Source organism: Anarhichas minor, unplaced genomic scaffold (genome assembly GCF_050575085.1).
Source record: "Anarhichas minor isolate MPS153535 unplaced genomic scaffold, ASM5057508v1 ptg000007l, whole genome shotgun sequence".
NCBI lineage: Eukaryota > Metazoa > Chordata > Actinopteri > Perciformes > Anarhichadidae > Anarhichas > Anarhichas minor.
In genome coordinates this window covers 15,938,629-15,954,034 of record NW_027466453.1, presented here as the reverse complement: position 1 = coordinate 15,954,034, position 15,406 = coordinate 15,938,629, and the positions used below count along the sequence as shown (strand labels likewise).

Here is a 15,406-nt window from a genome sequence, read left to right as displayed (position 1 = left end):
TCAGTAGAGAGAATGCAAGTTTAAGGCACTTCCACAATGGATCCACTTTTCAGAACTGTAGGTTGCCACCTGATAGGATGTGAGCTTAAACAGTGGTGCAGTGATGTTCCACATAAAAAGTGTTTAGTTTACTAAAATAATACGGATCACATATCTGGAAAGTTACGTTACAGTTTCTTAGTTTACTCGTAGCCAACTTAATGCTTTTTGCATTAAGAGCTTTTCTGCTCTGATCTCTCTTTCCCTGTTTTTTGTCCCTCTCTTATTTTCTAACCCGGTCTTATTTGTGTTTTGGGAAGATGAATAGAGAGTGAGAAAGAGATGCCATGCCTGAACCAAACCATTGTTAACATGTATGATTTTTGAAGTAAGAACTAGTTTACCCACAAAATTTGGATTTAACTTATCATATGCAAATAGTGTCTCGTTGCTCCTGTAGAATTTGCACATATTTGAATTAGGTAATATGCATACGTTTGCAAAAAAATCACACACTTTCTATGCAAATGTGCCTAATAGCAAAAACAGTGCAATCCCCAAAGATCAGTCTAAATAGGTACATGCAGTTACAGTGAATGTACGGTAAATGATATGTATTTTGGGGAATAGTGGCAGGATGCAAGGACAATTGTGTCATGAAATATAATGAATAAAGCTACTCTACATGTCATATACGAAAATACATGAGAAAAAACATGAATTAAATTTAAGGTTATTAGACTTGGCCTATATAAACAAATAAAAAAATAATTTATTCTCTCTCTCTTTTCCCAAATCCTGCGCTTACAGTTTTCCCTCCCCCTCTTAATTGCCTTTGGGAGGTTTGGGTGGAAGTGGCCCTCTGGTACAGACCTCTGGTGCAGGCGGCCTCTCACCTCTCACAACCGACACAGTGGCTTCAAGCACATTTATACTTTGCCACTTGAATAACTGCAATCAGATGCAAAAACAAGTTATACAGACATTCATGGCTCCCAGAAGAATGGCTTTTGTGATCGGGACCTTTCCTCTATCGCCACAATCTATAGCAACTGATAGATAAGCCTTCAGTTTCTGTTGAGTTTATGACCACACACCTGTAAAACAAAGACATTTCATCAGACTCAACTGCACTTTGTGTTTAATGACAGGTAGCAAGTGTTAGCATGTTAACACCCATAACTCAAACATGAACATATTATTACGAAGCATTAGTATGTTTGCATTTTCCAGCATGTTAGCATGCTAATGTGAGCATTCAGCACCGCTGTGTACAGCCCCACAGAGCAGCTAGCATGGCTTTAATCTCTCAGTCGTATGTATCCTCTTGGTAGAAAATACCAAACAGTGAATTGAACAAATGCCTTTTAACGAAAACTATTGAGTAATCACCTCTCCATTGTATACATGTCTGTCCAAAATGCCATCACTTCATTTCATTAGATATTTGTATGAAATCATCATAATTGGCAAACTAGTTCTTGAGTTATGGCCAAAAATGTGTTTTATGAGGTCACAGTGACCTTTGACCAGCAAAATCCAATTAGTGTGCTGCAGAAAACCCGGCAACCAACTGCACAAAATGGGCGACTAACGACTACAGCAGACAGCTGCAAAAAAGTGTTTTGTATATAACACAGCATGATATATATATATATATGTCATTAGCATTCAAATCATAGGGTGACAGAGTCACAACATGACAGTGAAGATGTCAGTATAGGATAAGTGCCTTTCGGATTATAACTTTCGGTATAAAAAAGAACGTTGTAGAGTAAGAGACACTACAGATAAGCGTTGTGATATTCCATTCACAGTCAATTTTAAAGTCGCTTGTACACGTAGATGACTTTTTGGCAGGAAGGACAGCGATGCTCCACATCTTGACAGGCCTCAACGCAGAACGGGATACAACAGCAGAGAAAACACCTGTTGGTGAAAACCAAGAGAATTGTGAAATTCCAGTTAATACCCGTTTGTGGAAAAGGATTTTTTTTTGTACTTTTTACGAGATAGAAACTAGACAAGTTTTTACCCAAAGAGGGCGAGGCCACCACAGACGGCCCAGGTCATCAGGCCGGCAGTGTGCTCTGTGTTGGTGATCACTGACTGCTGGCAGTGGGGGCACACAGTTTGTCCTGGGACTTCATGTAGTGCCGGTGTTACTACCAAGTGAGTCACTGAGGATGAGAAATACAGCACATAAAATTCAGGTTTTATCTCCATATTCTTTAGTCTCCATATTCACTTGTACAAGCTAACTGGAAGTTAGTAGTTCCTCTTTTTTTAGGTAATAACTAATGATTTTATTTCTTAATGCATTATGTAATAATAACCGTTGTGGCCAGCAAGTCAGACATTTCTGTTGTTAGTTTAGACTTTTCAGTCTTAGATGTCATTACCAGATTTGAGGATGAAATGTACTGACTGCACTGACACAGCAAGACCAGCAGAGGCTGCCAATAGCACAGCAACTGTAACGTGATAATGACTTTCTGTTTTATTTCTGTCTTTCCAATTTCCCTTTCCTGTAATTTAAGTCATTGATGGAAAGACAGTAATAAAAAAAATACTTTAAAATGTAATGTATATCAATGTAGATGTGAGAATTGCAACACATCCTTCATGTGAGAAGCCTAAACTTCATATGAGCTGCTCCTTACTCGTCTTCTACAAGCAACACTCAAAATGTGAACGTGCATCAAAAGAAGAAGCAGTGAACAATATCTGCTCCCAGATGTGTGTCCATCAATGTGTGTTCACTGGTGTGTTTGTGTGTGCAGGGTGTGAACATGCATTCATCAACATCTTCTGACAAATGGTGCATCTGGGAGAATAATTTACTAAATGAACATCATGCTGTATTGAAGAAGACTTGACATTAGTGATTGAGAGCATAAACTCATGTTTACAATGTTTACTGATGTAATAACTCAAGTGAGAAGTAGGGTCAGGTAGGTAGGGCCTTCTTTTGCAATTGAGAAATCAAGCTTTTTATACAAATAAACGATGAAACCACGCCAAACCCCCATCAGGCGTTAAAAATCTCACCTGAGTATGAGATTTAGTTTAAAGCACAACAATGATGGACTTAAGGGAACCCCATGGAGTCCCTGTGACATGGCTACATCACCAAGGTGATCAATATCAGGGCACACCTTCTCACTGAGCCTTTCCATTGCTGCAGGAGGTAACAACTTTGGTACCCGAAAACAACCTGGAACAGTTCTAACCTCGCTGGACGAGCAACATCTGTGTTCACACACTTGTATCCTGAAAGAGTGAAGGATAACTTCTATGACCCGAGCTCTCTTACATCACCTGCAGAAGGAAGATTCAACAGAATTCCCGTAGTCTTCACAGGAATGGAGGACAACTTCTACGCCCTGCTTCATTCCTATTCAAGTCGACGTCCACTGTTTTTCCCGCTGCCATAAGAAGACCAGCGTGCCGCTTAACCCGCCGACAGAGCGCATTACGGTCCCCTGTCATTGGCTGGATAAGACTCCGCCAAACAAAAGACAGAAGAACGCATGCCGATCGCTAAGCAGTGATCTCAAGTAAGAGGCTATTGTCTGGGCAGAGATAGATCATAGTGTGTTATTGAAACCATGTTTGTTTGTTTAAGTTTATCTTTACTGATACGGTACCGTGTTATTGTGAATTTTACAGACCGCAGAGTTTAGTGCTTTGAAATATTTTTTGTTGTGCTTGCTGCTGTAATATTGTTGTTCCACACTGCTGAGCTTTGTTGTGTCTTATACACACGTAGTGTGTTAAGCGCGGCCTCCATTGTGTGTCTCATTCCCCCTTTTAAATAACGCCGTTGTGAAGTCTTAATGTTGCACACTACAAAACATTTTTTGCTCATCCAGGTTTTTAACAGATTTTTTATTATTCCCAAAGTATAATGTAGTTTAAATATGTGGTTAACATTGCAAATTCAAACAAAACTACTTGGTTAGGTTCAGTAAAGAAATCACGGTTTGGGTTAAATTAAGTACGTTTGTTATGTAACTTAATGACGTAAGTATTAAACAACGGTTAACCAGGACTGGCTCGAAATCATTTAGTTTTTTTTCATCGGGGTGGAGTTGTAGTTTCAACATTTCCGACGGTACATGAAGCCACCATCACAACAGCTGAGTTGTTGACCAGATCGCGTGATGACGTCACATCGCGCTAACAACGTAAGATGATTTGACGTAGAAGACGTAGAAAGAGAAGAAAATACCTCAATCATATTCTGAAAGAGATTCTGTAAAGAAATGACACGAGAACATCATAAAGTTTTCACAATTGTCAGTAGAAATATACAAATATAAATTATATAAATAAAAATATATATGAGCATCTCCTTTCACCACTCCAGACTCAGATGGGACACCTTTACACTGAATCTTAATATAGCTTTATTAAACATGTTCATTGACAAGCACCTCCAATTGCACTCTGATGGATCGAGGTGAAATTACTCCGACAATAATTTTACTTTAATTGGTATTTGTCACCATAAGATGTCAAGTCATGCCCCCAGTTTACATGCCTTACCACATATTACATACAATTGTGTAATACTGCGTGGATCACTTGCATTACAAGACAATCTAGTGTATGGTATGGACTAGAAGGAATGAGATAAAAGGAGACTAAATACTAATTTCATTATTTATGTTATTTATTGTGGGTTTTACCTGAACAGCAGTATTAGCACAATGATTCAATAGCAGGTCCAAACATTGAAATAAAACAATAGATACAGCATATATGTAATCAGTTGTCTGATATAAATTTAACTTTTCAATCATATTTAGCCCAGTTTTAACCTAGACATGTGTTATGATTACTGGGAGACTGGAACATCAGAAATCACCACCTGAATCAACAAAACATAGCTAACAAAATAATAATGCAAAAACTCAAATGCATAGTGATAGTGATGCAGCCTATCATGCTTTATTCAACTATGTAGAGGTAAGACCATTTAGAGCAGAGACTATATGCATTACATGTTTAGAAATGAAAACTAAAAAACCATAGTCCCACTTTATTTAATTACATCCTGTTCACAAACTGACTTTATTTCATACTGAGATAAAGCAAGATTTCCCTCAGCAGTTTGTAGGTCTACAGGCTGTTGACATAGTCTTCTCCCGAGTTGATGATCATGTTCAGTGCGCTCAGTATCAGTGTATCAACCTCATCATTTGTATCGATCTCTAAGTGGTAGTTTTTCACAGGAAAGATGCAGGTCGGTATAAAGCCCAGCTTAGCACTCAAGTCGTCCACCTAATTTGGAAAAATTGCACATTTAAGGAATGCTGCTCAAAAAAGATTTTTGTGTTTAAATTTTAAAATGTTAAGCAAAATTGTATTCCAATTAGAATAACAACTCTACAAACTCATAAAATAGAAACTTACCACTTGCTTCAGGTACCTGCTCTTATACACGTTCTTTATATCGGCCTTGACCTCTGGACAAGCTTCATCAATTTTGGTGAGAATAGCCACTTGGGGAATCTCTGCAGATACAAAGATCCAATTCAATCAGATTAATGTTTGTCAAGTTATTTGATTTAATTCATGAACCCCAAAAACTAAACCTTACCCAAGTCTCTAGCTGCAAGTCTGACTTCCCTCATCTTTATCACAGATTCATCATCCAGTATATTTTCTGTGTTGGCAGCGATGACACAAACCAGAACATGAACTTGGTCGTTCAGAGTGGGGTACTTGTTGTAGTTTTGATTATCCTCTGATATTTGAGAGCACGGATTGATCTAGAAAATAATGTAAAATTGAATCAAAGAATAACTTGTGCAAATAGTTCCTTAAATGTATCTTCACGTAAATAAAATTATTTATGCAAAACAAATCACAAAGCTGGATTGTTTTACTGAAATATATCCAACAAAACTTAATGAATTCAGTAATTAATTGGACTGTACTTTATAACAATCTTTTATGTGCCCCTTCATGGCCAGTTTGATGTCTTCCACACAAACTCCTTTCTTAGTTTCCTTCTCAAGACCCATCAAGTCAGTGAAGACAAAAGGGTAAAATGTCCCTGGTCCTCCTTTATTGAATTGGTACGTTCTGTGCTGTAAAACAGAAAAGCGATATGATGACATTATTGCTTCATAATGAAATATGTCTATGAGGCTACTTGCTCAGCTGTTGCCTGAGCTGTGTACTGCAATTATCTTTGCAAGTGCACACAAAAATAAATAAATCAGAAATACTAGTTGAAAGAGCTGTTACGTGTCATGAAGTTTTACAGTTCATAACATACGACCTTAGTTAAACCACACTGAAATGGGATTCATACTTTTCTGGTGAAGCTCTCTCCAGCGATTGTATTATCCGCCAAAGCTCGACCAGTAACTCTTCCTTGTAACGCACTGTCGACGGTGTTGAGGAAGCTGGACTTGCCAGCACCTATAGGTCCATGAAGCAGAACTCTGAGCTGTTTGACTTCTTCGTTATAAGGCTGATAATTCTCCACAAACTTCAGGTATTTGTTTTTATGGCTGTTCAATAAAGAAAAGGTAAGATTATATTTCAGATCACAATGCACTTCAACATTATTATCAGTTTTCCATATGTTGCACATATTTTGTGGTTGCTGCACGGTCGTCACGGACACCAAACTAAACCATCATGAAACTGAAACTGAAAGAAACTAAAATGACAGTAATAGAGGCAGTCTCAACAAAGGAGTGCTGCAGTTGCACAGTTTTGTTTTAACAATAGTTAGTTGAAGAAAAGTCATTAAACACCAGAGGGAACATAAATTAAACAAACCACTCACCCCCATACGCGCCTCCATTCTTCCATCAAAGCTGCAGAGTGCACACATTGATGTAATATATCCGTCAAATAAATTATTTCAACACAAATGAAGAAACTTTTATTTTTTATCTTTATAAATGTATCAAATGTATTTGTGCAGGTTTGACTGTGTGCATTGTTTTATTCACCACGTTTGATCTACTTATCCCTCTCCTTCACACTCGTGAAATAAATGTGTGATGTAATCTTCTGAGTTTAAACAATGTTCTGAAATATTTTGAGTATCTTACGGTTAGGAGGCTCAGGAGCAGGTTTTGACGATCCTCCACCCATGGCTACAAAAAGATATAAAAGGCAACATGTAAACAAGAAACATTATTAAACAATATTTATTACCAAAAACAAACCAAACTTCGACAGAATATTTGAGGCTTCATATTTCAGAATATTCATTTGTAAGTTCAGACATGTTGTAAGTTATCACCGGTAAAACAGACTCAGGTGCTGCACAAGCAAAATATTTATTCTTCTTGAATATGTGTATCCAATTGAATTCACAGAAAACACAAAAGTTAGAGTATAGAGAAATTCTTCCATCAAAGCTGACAAGTAGAGTGCACAAATTGATGTAATTATCCGTCAAATAAATTATTTCAATACAAATGAAGAATCTTTATACATTTCTCAAATGTATTTGTGCAGGTTTGACTGTGTGCAGGGTTTTATTCACAACTGTTGATCTACTTATCCCTCTCCTTCACACTCGTGAAATAAATGTGTGATGTAATCTTTTGAGCTTAAACAATGTTCTGAAATATTTTGAGGATCTTATGTTTAGGAGGCTCAGGAGCCGGTATTGACGGTCCTCTATCCATGGCTACAAAAAGATATAAGGTGTAAACAAGAAACATTATTAAACAATATTTATTACCAAAAACAAACCAATATTTGAGGCTTCATATTTCAGAATATTCATTTGTAAGTTATCACCGGTAAAACAGACTCAGGTGCAGCACAAGCAAAGTATTTATTATTTTTGAATATGTGTAATTAAATTTACCCAATTGGATTCACAGAAAACACAAAAGTTAGAGTATAGAGAAAGTTAAAGTACAAAGATAAACTGTCAAGAAATTATTATTTTTTTTACCTTCCACTGGATCCAAAGAAGTATCTGGACAGAAAGAAAAATTAAATTGTACCTCTGCATGAATTGAATGATACAGTTCATACAGTAAGTCATGCCACTATAAGAGCATTGGGATAAACATCCATCACGGTCTTGTAGTTTAAGATGACGTTTCTCAAAATTACTAATATTTAAAAAAAAATCTTACATCCGCTGTTATGCCCGTGAGAAGAAGTACTGCAGTCAACCCACCGTCTACCTTGAAAAACACTGTCAAGCCAACACCCACGATGTTTTGTGGTACTTGGTTTGCGTTACTGCAAGAGCGTGCACTGACTTCAAAACCAACTCAGAGTGTCACTCAGATAATATCAGGATATCCTGATGCAGAGTTCCAAAATGGAAGCCCTTTAAAATCTGATATATGAGCCATCCATCCATCCATCCATCCATTCATCCATCCATCCATCCATCCATCCATCCATCCATTCATCCATCCATCCATCCATCCATCCATCCATCCATTCGCGGTGGCAGCAGGCCAAGCAGGCTGACCCAGACTTCCCTCTCCCCACAACATGTTCCAGCTCATTCGGGATCCCGAGGCGTTCCCAGCCCAGCTGGGAGATGTAATCCCTCCAGCTGTTCTGGGTCTTCCCCGGGGTCTCCTCCCAGTTGGGCGTGCCCGGAAAACCTCCAATGGCAGGCCCCAAGGACGCATCCTGATTAGATGCCCGAACCACCTCAGCTGACTCCTTTCGACGCGAAGGAGTAGCGCCTCAACTCCAAGTTCCCTCCTGATGTCCGAGCTCCTTACCCTATCTCTAAGGCTGAGCCCGGCCACCCTACGGAGGAAACTCATTTTTTTGTATCCGCGACCTCGTTCTTTCGGTCACGACCCAGAGTTCGTGACCATATGTGAGGGTTGGAACGTAGACCGACCACTAACTCCAGAGCTTTGCCTTCCGGCTCAGCTCCCTCTTTACCAAAACGCTCCGGTGCAGCGGCTGCGTTACTGCTGCAGCCGCACATATACAGTAGTAGGAAATATACAATGCAAATAATTAATGAAAAACATAGAACATGTTATGCATCACTGCTAGCAGTTGCTAACAGCAAGAAGATGATAACAGGAGACACACAGGTAAAACCATCAAGACTGTGGTCACAAATTTAACTAAAAATAAAGAAAATATAGTTCAAGTATGTCAAAGTTATGTCAACACGTACCAAATTGAAATGACAGTCAAGACAATTTTCACTTTCAAGTTCAGTGATTAATTGCGTATGGAGGTAAAAGTGAAGGCTTAACTCTGCAGTACATAAAGCATGTCTTTCATAAAAGTGTGTTTCTGTTTAAAATTCACAAAGAGACATTTTATGAAACCATATGAATAAAATCAGTTACACATTACCTGTTGTTACATAATAGAAAGTCCTTACCGTTATATCTGCAGAGTGCCACTTGAAGTAATGTGGACAGAAAGAACGGTTCTTATTATATATGATCCTTACTTTCACTTTCAGGATGAAGCCAGTCATGTGACTTAAAAGAATCCAAAAGATGCGTCATGGGAAGTACCAATGAAGGAAGTAGGTACATTTACTGATGTAGAGTACACTTTTGTTGTAACTGTTCTTAAGTATTTACATGTATTGCCACTTTATACTATAAAGTATGCAGTATAATGTAACCAGCCAGTAAACTTACATTTGGCAGTAGAAGGATATTATGTTCATGCTGTTAGGTGGCACAGCCATGCAGTGGTTGACACTGTTATTTTCTAACCCGGTCTTATTTGTGTTTTGGGAGGATGAGTGCTTCCAGTTAGCACTTACTTAGCATCTATTGTATTCATACGAGCTTATTGCACTTATGTTTTCATATTAGTTTGTGGCACTTACTGCATTTGTTTGTTTCTGCACTGTACGTTGGCTCTGGTTTATGCTCTTAGATGCTTGTTTGAAAGGAGATGCACTTATGACTTCTGGTGACTAGTTGTTCTCTCCAAAACCGATGTTGAATACACTTATTGTAAGTCGCTTTGGATAAAAGCGTCTGCTAAATGACTGAAATGTGATGTAATGAATAGAGAGTGAGAAAGATACCATGCCTGAACCAAACCATTGTTAACATGATTGTTGGTGATCACTGACTGCTGGCAGTGGGGGCACACAGTTTGTTGATGTTAGATGTCATTACCAGATTTGAGGATGAAATGTACTGACTGCACTGACTCAGCAAGACCAGCAGAGGCTGCCAATAGCACAGCAACTGTAACGTGATAATGACTTTCTGTTTTATTTCTGTCTTTCCAATTCCCCTTTCCTGTAATTTAAGTCATTGATGGAAAGACAGTAATAAAAAAAATACTTTAAAATGTAATGTATATCAATGTAGATGTGAGAATTGCAACACATCCTTCATGTGAGAAGCCTAAACTTCATATGAGCTGCTCCTTACTCGTCTTCTACAAGCAACACTCAAAATGTGAACGTGCATCAAAAGAAGAAGCAGTGAACAATATCTGCTCCCAGATGTGTGTCCATCAATGTGTGTTCACTGGTGTGTTTCCTGTGTGTGCAGGGTGTGAACATGCATTCATCAACATCTTCTGACAAATGGTGCATCTGGGAGAATAATTTACTAAATGAACATCATGCTGTATTGAAGAAGACTTGACATTAGTGATTGAGAGCATAAACTCATGTTTACAATGTTTACTGATGTAATAACTCAAGTGAGAAGTAGGGTCAGGTAGGTATATATAGGGCCTTCTTTTTGCAACCAGAGAAGTCGCCCTTTTTTGAAAGTTGAAGGCATTTCCACATTTGCTTCACTTTTCAGACCTGCAGTCTGACGTCTCCTACAGAATAAGGTTCCCATACATCTAAACTGCAAAACTACTTTGTCAGGTTTAATGAAGACTCCATTGGCTTAAAATTACTACAAAATTAAAACAAAACAAAAACGCAACAAAAGTACTTTGTTAGCTTTACGCATCAAAAATACTACTTGCTTTTGTTTAGGTAACAAAAGTACTTCGTTCACATGGGACACAAACAGCAATCTGCTGAATTAAAATGTGCAGTCCTATTGGTCATTTTGATTTTCATCGGGGTGGAGTTGTAGTTCCAACATTTCTGACGGTACGTGAAGCCACCATCACAACAGCTGAGTTGTTGACCAGATCGCGTGATGACGTCACATCGCGCTAACAACGTAAGATGATGTGACGTAGAAGACGTAGAAAGAGAAGAAAATACCTCAATCATATTCTGAAAGAGATTCTGTAAAGAAATGACACGAGAACATCAAAAGGTTTTCACATTTGGTCAGTAGAAATATAAATTATATAAATAAAAATATATGAGTATCTCCTTTTAACACTCCAGACTCAGATGGGACACCTTTACACTGAATCTTAATATAGCTTTATTAAACATGTTCACTGACAAGCACCTCTGATTGCACTCTGATGGATCAAAGTGAAATTACTTCTACAATAATTTTACTTTAATTGGTATTTGTCACCATAAGAGGTCAATTCATGCCCCCAGTTTACATGCCTTACCACATATTACATACAATTGTGTAATACTGCGTGGATCACTTGCATTACAAGACAATCTAGTGTATGGTATGGACTAGAAGGAATGAGATAAAAGGAGACTAAATACTAATTTCATTATTTATGTTATTTATTGTGGGTTTTACCTGAACAGCAGTATTAGCACAATGATTCAATAGCAGGTCCAAACATAGAAATAAAACAATAGATACAGCATATATGTAATCAGTAGTCTGATATAAATTTCACTTTTCAATCATATTTAGCCCAGTTTTAATCTAGACATGTGTTATGATTACTGGGAGACTGGAACATGAGAAATCACCACCTGAATCAACAAAGCATAGCTCACATAATAATAATGCAAAAACTCAAATGCATAGTGATAGTGATACAGCCTATCATGCTTTATTCAACTAGGTCGAGGTAAGACCATTTAGAGCAGAGACTATATGCATTACATGTTTACAAATAAAAAACAAAAAACCATAGTCCCACTTTATTTAATTACATCCTGTTCACAAACTGACTTTATTTCATGCTGAGATAAAGCAAGATTTCCCTCAGCAGTTTGTAGGTCTACAGGCTGTTGACATAGTCTTCTCCCAAGTTGATGATCTTGTTCAGTGCGCTCAGTATCAGTGTATCAACCTCATCATTTGTTTCGGTCTCTAAGTGGTAGTTTTTCACAGGAAAGATGCAGGTCAGTGTAAAGCCCAGCACAACACTCAAGTCGTCCACCTAATTTGGAAAAATTGCACATTTAAGGAATGCTGCTCAAAAAATACTTTTGTGTTTAAATTTTAAGATGTTAAGCAAAATTGTGTTCCAATCAGAATAACAACTCTACAAACTCATGAAATAGAAACTTACCACTTTCTTCAGGTACCTGCTCTTATACACGTTCTTTATATCGGCCTTGACCTCTGGACAAGCTTCATCAATTTTGGTGAGAATAGCCACTTGGGGAATCTCTGCAGATACAAAGATCCAATTCAATCAGATTAATGTTTGTCAGGTTATTTGATTTAATTTATGAATCCCAAAAACTAAACCTTACCCAAGTCTCTAGCTGCAAGTCTGACATCCCTCATCTTTATCACAGATTCATCATCCAGTATATTTTCTGTGTTGGCAGCGATGACACAAACCAGAACATGAACTTGGTCGTTCAGAGTGGGGTACTTGTTGTAGTTTTGATTATCCTCTGATATTTGAGAGCACGGATTGATCTAGAAAATAATGTAAAATTGAATCAAAGAATAACTTGTGCAAATAGTTCCTTAAATGTATCTTCACGTAAATACAATAATTTAATAATTAATTAGACTGTACTTCATAACCATCTTGTATGTGCCCCTTCATGGCCAGTTTGATGTCTTCCACACAAACTCCTTTATTAGTTCCCTTCTGAAGACCCATCAAGTCAGTGAAGACAAAAGGGTAAAGTGTCCCTGGTCCTCCTTTATTGAATTGATAAGTTCTGTGCTGTAAAACAGAAAAGCACAGATATGATGACATTATTGCTTCATATTGAAATATGTCTATGAGGCTACTTGCTCAGCTGCTGCCTGAGCTGTGTACTGCAATTATCTTTGCAAGTGCACACAAAAATAAATAAATCGGAAATACTAGTTGAAAGAGTTGTTTAAGTTCATGAAGTTTTACAGTTCATAACATACGACCTTAGTTAAACCACAGTGAAAAGGGATTCATACTTTTATGGTGAAGCTCTCTCCAGCGTTTTTATTATCCGCCAAAGCTTGATCAGTAACTCTTCCTTGTAACGCACTGTCGACGGTGTTGAGGAAGCTGGACTTGCCAGCACCTATAGGTCCATGAAGCAGAACTCTGAGCTGTTTGACTTCTTCGTTATAAGGCTGATAATCCTTCACAAACTTCAGGTATTTGTTTTTATGGCTGTTCAAGAAAGAAAAGGTAAGATTATATTTCAGATCACAATGCACTTCAACATTATTATCAGTTTTCCATATCTTGCACATATTTTGTGGTTGCTGCACGGTCGTCACGGACACCAAACTAAACCATCATGAAACTGAAACTAACTAAAATGACAGTAATAGAGGCAGTCTCAACAAAGGAGTGCTGCAGTTGCGCAGTTTTGGTTTTAACAATAGTTAGTTGAAGAAAAGCCATTAAACACCAGAGGGAACATAAATTAAACAAACCACTCACCCCCATACGTCCCTCCATTCTGCTATCAAAGCTGCAGAGTGCACACATTGATGTAATATATCCGTCAAATAAATTATTTCAACACAAATGAAGAATCTTTATACATTTCTCAAATGTATTTGTGCAGGTTTGACTGTGTGCAGGGTTTAATTCACATCTTTTGATCTACTTATCCCTCTCCTTCACACTCGTGAAATAAATGTGTGATGTAATCTTCTGAGTCTAAACAATGTTCTGAAATATTTTGAGTATCTTACGTTCAGGAGGAGCCAGTTTTGACGGTCCTCTACCCATGGCTACAAAAAGATATAAGGCAACATGTAAACAAGAAACATTATTAAACAATATTTATTACCAAAAACAAACCAAACGTCAACAGAATATTTGAGGCTTCATATTTCAGAATATTCATTTGTAAGTTCAGACATGTTGTAAGTTATCACCGGTAAAACAGACTCAGGTGCAGCACAAGCAAAGTATTTATTATTTTTGAATATGTGTAATTAAATTTATACAATTTAATTCACAGAAAACACAAAAGTTAGAGTATAGAGAAAGTGAAAGTACAAAGATAAACTGTCAAGAAATTATTATTTTTTTTACCTTTCACTGGATCCAAAGAAGTATCTGGACAGAAAGAAAAATTAAATTGTACCTCTGCATGAATTGAATGATACAGTTCATACAGTAAGTTATGCCACTATAAGAGCATTGGGATAAACATCCATCACGGTCTTGTAGTTTAAGATGACGTTTATCAAAATTAATAATATTTTAAAATAATCTTACATCCGCTGTTATGCCCGTGAGAAGAAGTACTGCAGTCAACCCACCGTCTACCTTGAAAAACACTGTCAAGCCAACACCCACGATGTTTTGTGGTACGTGTTATACACGAGGCGTTACTGCAAGAGCGTGCACTGACTTCAAAACCAACTCAGAGTGTCACTCAGATAATACCAGGATATCCTGATGCGGAGTTCCAAAATGTAAGCCCTTTAAAATCTGATATATGAGCTATCTTTCCTGTAAACTCTGATTAGGACTAAAAGGAAATTGCCTATTGTCACAAACTTCACTTCAGATTAATAGCAAAAGACCTTATATTGTCACTATTACAGTGTCAGAACATTCTAGTGTGGCCAATTGTCACTAACTTAGTTCACTTCAGAACAGTAGCAGACCACTTCAGAGTGTCACTCTGAGAATATCAGGACATTTTGGTATCGCATTTCAAAAAGGAAAGCCCTTTAAAATCTCTTATATGAGCTATCTTACCTCTAAACTGTTGATCAGAAACAAAGGAAGGAAGCAGAGAAACACATGCTGTAACAGGCTTCCCTCCCACAATCAGCATAGTTTCATTTTCACGTATCTGACTTTGTGGCAGGAAGGACAGCAGTGCTCTACATCTTCACAGAATACATTGCATTATTATAACCGTTCTAGACTAGACACACTGTACAAGACGGGCAGTGATGGTCACATGATTTTACCAGAACATCAGTGTATGAGAGCAACAAAATGAGGATCAACAAATAATGTAAAACAACTACATGTGCAGTAGTTGTTGAACCACTTCATTCCATTGAAATGGAATACGGTAACTTAAGGGACTTTAGTGTTTGGCAGATGAAGCAGTTATCGGGGTTTTATCAGCTTTTACTTGGAGACTAGATTTTTCTACAGATAGCCTGCATTGCAAACTGGGCATGCAACAAAAAGTCAGGATATCTGG

At 37.6% G+C, this 15,406-nt stretch overlaps 3 protein-coding genes across 5 annotated transcripts; all 3 read right to left on the bottom strand.

Annotated features, from left to right (window-relative positions):
- Positions 1-1,103: 1,103 nt before the first annotated feature.
- On the bottom strand, positions 1,104-10,100 carry LOC142945293 (LITAF domain-containing protein-like). The gene is made up of 4 exons (XM_076086711.1): positions 10,058-10,100; positions 9,344-9,394; positions 2,015-2,159; positions 1,104-1,908 (listed from the first exon to the last, which is right to left on the bottom strand). The coding sequence occupies exons 1-4, from the start codon at positions 10,098-10,100 to the stop codon at positions 1,803-1,805; spliced, it is 345 nt and encodes a 114-aa protein (XP_075942826.1). The 3' UTR covers positions 1,104-1,802.
- LOC142944943 (interferon-induced protein 44-like) lies at positions 4,640-9,337 on the bottom strand. 3 transcript variants are annotated; one of them, XM_076086178.1, is made up of 8 exons: positions 7,922-9,337; positions 7,062-7,106; positions 6,791-6,821; positions 6,308-6,509; positions 5,928-6,080; positions 5,588-5,759; positions 5,401-5,501; positions 4,640-5,268 (listed from the first exon to the last, which is right to left on the bottom strand). In XM_076086178.1, the coding sequence occupies exons 2-8, from the start codon at positions 7,102-7,104 to the stop codon at positions 5,107-5,109; spliced, it is 864 nt and encodes a 287-aa protein (XP_075942293.1). In that variant the 5' UTR covers positions 7,105-7,106; positions 7,922-9,337; the 3' UTR covers positions 4,640-5,106. The 3 variants fall into 3 exon arrangements, with proteins under 3 accessions (XP_075942293.1, XP_075942291.1, XP_075942294.1); XM_076086176.1 differs by having other exon boundaries at positions 6,308-6,821; XM_076086179.1 differs by lacking the exon at positions 7,922-9,337 and having other exon boundaries at positions 7,062-7,915.
- A 1,484-nt stretch (positions 10,101-11,584) lies between the features above and the next one.
- On the bottom strand, positions 11,585-15,040 carry LOC142944946 (interferon-induced protein 44-like). Its single transcript, XM_076086186.1, has 9 exons — positions 14,947-15,040; positions 14,272-14,295; positions 13,926-13,964; positions 13,669-13,699; positions 13,191-13,392; positions 12,808-12,960; positions 12,533-12,704; positions 12,346-12,446; positions 11,585-12,213 (listed from the first exon to the last, which is right to left on the bottom strand). The coding sequence occupies exons 1-9, from the start codon at positions 15,023-15,025 to the stop codon at positions 12,052-12,054; spliced, it is 963 nt and encodes a 320-aa protein (XP_075942301.1). The 5' UTR covers positions 15,026-15,040; the 3' UTR covers positions 11,585-12,051.
- Between the last annotated feature and the right edge of the window lie 366 nt (positions 15,041-15,406).

Excerpts from the sequence above, each read along its gene's own strand:
- LOC142944943 (XM_076086176.1), bottom strand. The coding sequence starts at position 6,592 with ATGTGCAACATATGGAAAACTGATAATAATGTTGAAGTGCATTGTGAT. Across the intron at positions 5,760-5,927 it reads ACATAAAAGATTGTTATAAA|ATCAATCCGTGCTCTCAAAT; the intron begins GTACAGTCCAAT and ends ATTATTTTCTAG. Across the intron at positions 5,502-5,587 it reads ACTTGCAGCTAGAGACTTGG|AGATTCCCCAAGTGGCTATT; the intron begins GTAAGGTTTAGT and ends TTGTATCTGCAG.
- LOC142945293 (XM_076086711.1), bottom strand. The coding sequence starts at position 10,100 with ATGACATCTAACATCAACAAACTGTGTGCCCCCACTGCCAGCA. Across the intron at positions 9,395-10,057 it reads GTGTGCCCCCACTGCCAGCA|AACCGTTCTTTCTGTCCACA; the intron begins GTCAGTGATCAC and ends ATATATAATAAG. Across the intron at positions 1,909-2,014 it reads GGTGGCCTCGCCCTCTTTGG|GTGTTTTCTCTGCTGTTGTA; the intron begins GTAAAAACTTGT and ends TTTCACCAACAG.
- LOC142944946 (XM_076086186.1), bottom strand. The coding sequence starts at position 15,025 with ATGCTGATTGTGGGAGGGAAGCCTGTTACAGCATGTGTTTCTCTGCTT. Across the intron at positions 14,296-14,946 it reads TTCTGATCAACAGTTTAGAG|ATACTTCTTTGGATCCAGTG; the intron begins GTAAGATAGCTC and ends CTTTCTGTCCAG. Across the intron at positions 13,965-14,271 it reads TTCTTTGGATCCAGTGAAAG|CCATGGGTAGAGGACCGTCA; the intron begins GTAAAAAAAATA and ends ATCTTTTTGTAG.